This window comes from Megascapheus bottae, chromosome 3, assembly GCF_031878675.1.
Source record: "Megascapheus bottae isolate mThoBot1 chromosome 3, mThoBot2.hap1, whole genome shotgun sequence".
In the NCBI taxonomy this organism is placed as follows: Eukaryota; Metazoa; Chordata; class Mammalia; order Rodentia; family Geomyidae; genus Megascapheus; species Megascapheus bottae.
This window is the reverse complement of record NC_143511.1, coordinates 53,208,854-53,216,655: the sequence shown is the minus strand read 5'-3', so window position 1 is coordinate 53,216,655 and position 7,802 is coordinate 53,208,854. Positions and strand designations below refer to the sequence as shown.

The 7,802-nt window shown below is 41.4% G+C and overlaps 1 protein-coding gene across 1 annotated transcript; it reads left to right on the top strand.

Moving 5' to 3' along the window:
• Positions 1-6,079: 6,079 nt before the first annotated feature.
• Tusc1 (tumor suppressor candidate 1) lies at positions 6,080-7,386 on the top strand. The gene has a single exon (XM_090329116.1). It carries the CDS (start codon positions 6,080-6,082, stop codon positions 6,701-6,703), a length of 624 nt encoding a protein of 207 aa, XP_090185242.1. The 3' UTR covers positions 6,704-7,386.
• The last annotated feature ends 416 nt before the right edge of the window (positions 7,387-7,802 follow it).

Here is a 7,802-nt window from a genome sequence, read left to right as displayed (position 1 = left end):
GTGAATCCAATCATAGTGTAATGCTGTTTCTATCTGGCCTAGTTCCACTAACACACTTTGAAAACTCATCACCACCTGTGTTATATCACTGTAAAACTAAATAGCATTACTTTTTTTTTTTTGACCAGTCCTGGGGCTTGAACTCAGGGCCTGAGGACTGGCCTTGGGACTTGCTCAAAGCTAGTGGTCTACGACTTGAGCCACAGCACCACTTCTGGATTTTTCTATGTATGTGGAACTGAGGAATCAAACCCAGGTTTTCCTGCATGCCAGGCAAGCACACTACCACTAGGCCAAACTTCTGGCCTAGCATTAACTTTTATTTATTTTTTTCATATATTTTTATTGTAATTAATAGAAGGGTTACATTATATTCACCAGATAGAAAGTATATTACTTCACAAATATTGATACCCTTTCTCATGTCATGGTCCCCATTTCCCTCCCCCTCTCCCCCCACTCATCTTGATTTTCCCCCTTACCTATCCTATTTCAAATACCCAATTAAGCATATATAAAATATATCAGATAACAAGGTGGAATATTGTAACAATATGAGATAACTAAGGGACAGCAAAAGAGATGAGCGATAACACAGTACATTAACGACAACAATCACTCATTATATGGCTTTTGTTTCTACATCCTGGAGGTCCTTTCATTTAGCGTCATTCTATATGGCCTTATGTATCTAAGATGCTCTACATCTCTGGTCATAAAAGATATGCAAATCAAAACAATTCTAAGATTCCACCTCACTCCAGTCAGAATGGCCAGGATCAAGAAATCTAATAAGAACAGATGCTGGAGGGGTTGTGGCCAGGAGGGCACTACTATACTGCTGGTGGAGTGAAAACTCGTTCAGCCACTATGGAAAGCAGCATGGCAGTTCCTCAAAAGACTAAACATAGAGCTCCCCTATGACCCAGCAATTCCACTACTTGGCATTTACCTAATCGTCCAGAAACAAGGACATACTAAATCCACTAGCACAATGATGTTCATTGCAGCACTATGTACCACAGCATTAACTTTTAAAGTTACAGACTGATGTCATTAATACCTCCAATAGTTAAATACTAGCATATTCATTAATATAATGTAGTATCATTGTTTAAATTATTCTAGTTCTATTTATTCTGTTGCAATTTAAAATCTCAACTTACTTAAATATTGAAACATGAAGTTCCTTGAGGAAAAAGAATGAATCAAAATTTATCTGCCTCTCATCCCTTCTATAAAAGCAGTGCTATTGTTTTAATTATCTCATTCTTAAATACTGTATTTTCTACTCTAACCATCTAATTAACAAATTGATTAGTCTCTACTCAACAATAATTAAACAAACTCAGACTTAAGTAAATGATAGCAATATATATATTCAAAACAATTCTTTATATCCTTATATTTATCTCACTCATTATTTAGAAGAATGACTTAATAAACTAGCCATTCATTCACACCTACTACTTAAATAATAAATTTAGGGACAGCTATCTTACTAGTTTCCAGAACACACTTACTGGTTTCTACCAGTAAAATAGAAGAATCCTTAGTTTACTGCAGACCACAAATGAGTACCCACTCCCCCTGTTCTTACCATAATGATTACTAACATTAGCTTTTTTATTCATATTCTGTATTCAAGAAGCTAGACATGCTAAAGCCTAGAAGACAAGTTAGAATTCATATTACTGATCATTTGTAGGCCCAGAAAAGACTATGTAACAGTTTGAAATTTTCTTACAAATACAATGGGAAAGCCTGAAAAGTTTTTGGTTTTATCTATCTGTCTATTTATTTATTCACTGCTAGTCCTGGGGCTTCAATTCGGGGCCTGATTGCTATCCCTAAGCTTTTCTTGCTCAAGGATAGTGATCTGCCACTTGGATCACAGTACCACTTCAGCTTTTTCTGAGTAGTTTCTTGGAGCTGAAGGGTCTCATGGCCTTTCCTATATGAGCTGGCTTCAAACCATGAGCCACAGATCTCACCTTCCTGAGTAGTTAGGATTACAGGCATGAAATTACTGGCATGGCTTTTGAAAGGTTTTATTCAGACAAACAGCATGTTCATATTTGTGACTATAAAAACAATAATAATCACACTGGCCACATTGTAGTCACTTGAAAGGAGTCAAGTGGTATGAAGGGGAGAGGAGTAGACAATAAAAAGAAGAAAAAAGGGAGAAAGAAAGAGAAGGAAAAAAATGTATAGCCTACAAAATTAAGAAAAGGGGAGGGTTAGGAGGAATGTGTGAGAATGGGTGACACCGATCAAGACACATTGTCAAAAAACACAAAAACAAAAAACTTCTTAAAGAAATAATCACTAGTGAATTGCTATGCTTAGGAATAAGTAAGGAAGAATCAATATTACTTTCCTTAAATAAACAATATATGAGGCAAAGTATGGTGGCTCATGCCTCTAATCTGAGCTACTGAAGAGTTAGATATGGGGAGATTCTAGATTTGAGGATATAGCCTAGCCTAAAATGTACATGTAACCTCTATGTCAAACAATTAACCAGTGTGATGTTTCATATCTGTGATTTCAGCTACATGAGGACATAAGTAGAAGTATCACAATCCAAGGATGAGTAGGTTTAAAGCACATAAGTGCTTAGAAAGTGGATAAACAAATGTTTTATGTATATATGCAATTATATTTGTGCATATTTTATATAATTATATATCTTAATTTAAACTTATTTTACCCAAATTTCTACTATAATCATGCACAAGTGCAACTTCAAGTTGAGACAGAATCTCTAACAGAGGTTACATATATTTAAGAGAAAGATACTCCTTTCAATATAAGGTTGATGAAAGAATTATTGTGATGAAGTAGTATATTCAGAAAAGGATGGGGGAAAAAAGAAACAGAAAGGTTTTAATGGTCAATTTCAACATAGTTTCTGAAGGCCAAGGCCAGTCATTAGAGTTGTGTGATGTATGAATTTTACAAGTTATTCCTGTAAAATCTTTCTGTGGTAAGAGCAATGCCCTCTCTTTCAAACCCAGCAGTATAGCTACACATGACTACTAAGCATGTACAACAACACAACAAGAAGCAATTTGTTGTAGAACTAACAAAGACATATCCTGTCTTAAGCAGTTTTCTTTGGGCTACTACTTTGGTGAGGCATCCTGTGTGGATAGCTTTTGTACTTAGCACATTATTTTCTACTACTCTATAATGCAATTATCTTCTTGTATTACACTTACGTTTTGGAGGAAGTGGAGTTGTCACATGAAACGTTACTCAAGTGTTTGATGTCTGAAGGAGGTGTAGCCCTCCCATCATGTATAAAATATCATGATTGAGATAAATAAGGCATGCCGCTTTTATTTACGATATTCCCTGTAGCTAGAATAAAATAATGCTGTCAAAAGGCAATGCTAGTGTTTGATGGCCTTTAATATTTTTGTCCATATCAAAAGACTAAATAAATGCAATCAATATTTTCAATTCCTAACTCTCTGGTAATTATTCCAATAAAGAGATATTCATGATATCAAGCATCAATACATACTCTTCATTGCCCTAATAAATCTGCCTCCAGAAAATAAACCATGTTCATCTAGGGCTTTAAAAAGAATATTAGCAAACACAAAGTCAGAATGTGATTAACCAACTCCTCATCACAAGGGGCTTACAAAGTATGGATTTTAAAACCCAGGCACTTAATGAGAACTATCAAGAAATAAGAATCATATCCCCAAAGGGGCAGCATTTTTTTTTTAGTTTGTTGGTTCCTTATTCAAATAACTGAAATGAGAATTTGAAGTAGCACTGGCTATTCACCAGTCATTTTATAAATTCCTACTATCTAAAATAAAATGTGAAAGGGTATCAATGTATGTGAATTAATGCACCTTCTATCTGGCAAATATCATGTAACCCTTTTATTAATTACAATAAAAAATAAAATAAAATCAACTTTATTGGTTGACACTATTTTGAAGATAAACACAAATCATCACAAGAGCACTGCACCCCTTACATTTGGGTTGGAAGGGTGTAGTATTTCTCAAATTCTGATATGTTTGACTCCATATCCAGATTCTTATCCATGACATTTTAACTATACCTAAAATACTGGCTAAAAGACCACGACTAATCATTAAAGTTTGTTAATAAGGTGGTGCTTGATAGCATCACACAAACCTTTCTTAGTAAGCTTTGAAAAAGAAATCCTACATATACCCAAGGAATAGTTTCTCTTTTATAATTTATTTTTCAGTGCTATGATTAAACCTAGGGTCTTGCAAATCTGCTAGGCAACTGTTTTACCCTTCAGCTACATCTCTAGTCCTCTTGGTGACTTTCAATTAGCTCCATCTGTTATATAACCTTGCACAATTAAATGTTAGCAATCACTACTTAACTGTTAGATATTACTAAGACAATCCTCAACGTTATTACATACATTTTTGCTGTAATCATCTTTATTTCCTCCCTCCTTTCTTTTAATAAAAGTTATATATGACATATGCCTTACTTCTGTTAGTACTAATGGATCCTGCCTTTAAAAAAAAAATACAAGTTTTATTTGCCCTTAAAATACATCAAACACACCACTCTACTGGATCTTTTTCTGCTTAATCAGTTGTACTTGCATGATATAACATTTCACACTACTTCCATTATCAAGATTAAAGAATATAGTAAAGATATAAATAAAAACACAGAGCAGAAGGTATGAACTTGGGCCTCAAATACACCAGAAGCTTTTTTTAGGTCACATTCATTGCAGCAGTTACAACTTTTATAAGATATATCACAAGAAAAATGGCTCCTCTTTAATCCGGGAAGAAATAAAAATACTATAAACTGACAGTTTAGAGGTGACGGGAAGAATCAACAAAAACTAAAATATAATAGTACTCAGTTCTTATTCCGGGGGAGGGGGGTGACTGAGTAATGCCACATTTTTCTCTATGAGTCATATCTATCTTTTATTTCACAGACTTCTAAAGTTTGATGCCTAAACTTGAGAGTTGATCATATTCCCTTGTAAGGAAAAGAGAAACAATGTATTTCGGGTTCAAAAGTCCACAGAGGAGTCATTTCCTTTGTCTGCAACCAAGTTTACACCAAGTTTCATGAAATTCCAACTACCGACTTCATTCAATGGCTGTGACAGTTTGCTGTGTTTGTGGTATTTTAGGATCTTACTTGGCAAAAAGTACAGTAATTGATTAAATGTATTTCCCCATTTGGTGTTGTGGATAACGAACCCTAAATCCTTAAGCCTGGGTTCTCAGAAGTTCTTGTTCATGAATTTACTTGCTCCAGTGGCTTGGAAACTTTATTAAGTCGAAGGACTTTTAAACTTAAGACTGTCTTCTCGTAGGGTTAAGAGATTACAACCCAGGAGCTTGTGCATGCTTAGCAAGCTGTCTACAGCTTACACGCTCAACTCTCTCCCCAAGATTCTGGCACTAGTACCTTTCCCCGTTGTGAATTCGCTTTTCAATAATCCCGTCCCTCCCCCGCCCCCCCCTTCAGATCCTTTAAAACAAGGAAGAGATTCACCTTTGGTTTCTACATTTTGGAAATGTACTGGGCACACATGGCGACTATTTGAAGTTTCACAGGTTGGGGGCGACTACCCTTGAGCCAGTGATTACAGTGTCACCTCATTTCCATGAGGTCGGGAGGTTATTCCCCCCTCCCCCCCCCCCCCCCCGCCACCCTCTGGGATGACCTACAGAATCTCTCATTGGGTGACTAAGAGGGGGGGACTGTCATGCTCCAGAGCACAGTGGCGGCGCCTGGGAGCCGCGCCCAGGCCCTGGGGGTCGCGCTGGCGGGGCCTCCCCGGGGAGGGCGGCCCCGTGGTGGCGATCCCCGCCAGCCCGGAGGGCAGCTCCACGGGGAGAGGCAGGACACGCCTCAGCTTGGGCAAACACCCGGCCTCTTCTGGCCTCGCGCCAGCCCAGCCACCGCCCCGCCGGCTCCGCCATCGCCAAAGCCTCAAGCTTGGCCGCTCCGAGGCGCGGTCCGTGGGGTTCTCCCGCCCCCCCTCCTCCCCGCCCCGCCGAGCGCTGGCGGCGCGGCCAGGACCGGACGGATGTGGCGCATGCGTGGTGGCGCCACGCGAGGCTGGAGCGGTGGCGGCGGCGGCGGTGGTGGTGGTGGCGGTGGCGGTGGCGGGGCCGGCCGCGGGCCAGGCCGCCTGGGCCGGGCTCGTGAGGGCGGCCGTGGTGTGGGTTGGCGAGGCCGCGCGGACGGCTCCCGTCAGCAGCTGGAGGAGCGCTTCGCCGATCTGGCGGCCAGCCACCTGGAGGCCGTGCGCGCGCGGGACGAGCGGGACCGGCAGAACGCGCGGCTGCGTGAGGAGAACGCCCGGCTGCGGCTGGAGAACCGGCGGCTGAAGCGTGAGAACCGCAGCCTCTTCCGGCAGGCTCTGCGGCTCCCCGGCGACGGCGGCGACTCCCCGCCCGTCCAGGACACCGAGGACGCAGGAGCCCACCGGAGGGCCAGGGCCGGTGGTCCGGAACAGGAGCTGGGCAGCCCTAGGGCCCTGAGGGCGCGGCTGGAGAAGCTAGAGGCCATGTACCGTCGGGCCCTGCTGCAGCTCCACGTCCAGCAGCAGGCGCGGCCTCCGCGCGGGGATCAAGACGAGCTGCCTCCGCGGGAAGCCCAGGCCCACCGCCAGGCTGAGGACCCAGAACCCGTTGGGCCTCGGCTGTAGCCCCCTGGGAGGGGCCGGGGGCGTGGCCTAGGGGCGGGGCGCGAGTAATCCCCGCCCCTGCGTTCATAATGGGGTCTCAGTCAGCCTAGGAAAATCAGGATGCTGTGTCTGCCCCGCCCACTTCTGCGTAAGCCCCGCCCTCCCTCCTGGTGCCTCTTCTAAGTGGAGCACCAGACTGCGTGGTGTGTAGATAAGAAGCCTTTCAAGGGAGGGTTACATCCACAAGAACTGGCTTCCTAGGGGCACTTACTCAGTCTTCAACTTTTCTAAGTGTTGTGAGGACTGCCTTATCTTTGTTTTCTCTCGTTTTGACTCTGAGAAGTGAGTTACCCAAGTGTACTGTATTGTCTTCGGTCCCTCCGGTTATCTCCTATGTGGCATGGTGGACATTTTGCATATTTGTTTTTTATAGATTGACATTAATTGGATGTCCGATGGAGCATCCATCTTTTTTTAATAAAGATCATTTATAACTTATGATTGCCCAAAACTCCAGTGTACAGAAACCTTATACATAATTCTGAGTTATCAATGGAGAATTTGTAATGAACTTACTTATACGTGATTACTTTGAACTGGCGAATAAAATCGGGTCATCAAAGTTTCCCAAGGATATAATTTGAAGTATGTCCACTTTATTTGTTGATATGAGAAATCTGTATTTTCATATCTGTCTTTGGTTATCCTTTCTAGGCAGGCTTTTTTTTTCGCCTTATGAGTAAGTGATCTTTTAAGCAACCTAAAGATTAGTTTGAACATTGTTTCATTTCTACATTTTAGATTGACATGAGTTGTAGCTAATTCACTTTGTTTTAACAACTTTCAACAAATCACTCATCTCGGAAATCCATCAGACTGATTTATATCATTATTTTAGTGGTATAGAAATGTGACCAGCTTTAACAAATATTGCAAGATTACTTTTAGTTCATTTTGTTGATAAAACATCTTCCTATTAAGAACTGAAGAGAATATCAACATGTGTGATAAAACTCGTGGAGGCAGAAAATTGTGACAGCTTTCCTCATCTGTCATGAGGGTTGGTGGTCAGTACTCTCATGTAAACAGACAGGTCAAGAGAAAACCATCCAGTTCTGTG

What these genes read in the sequence shown, in the direction of transcription:
- Tusc1 (XM_090329116.1), top strand. Translation starts at nt 6,080, where the DNA reads ATGTGGCGCATGCGTGGTGGCGCCACGCGAGGCTGGAGCGGTGGCGGC.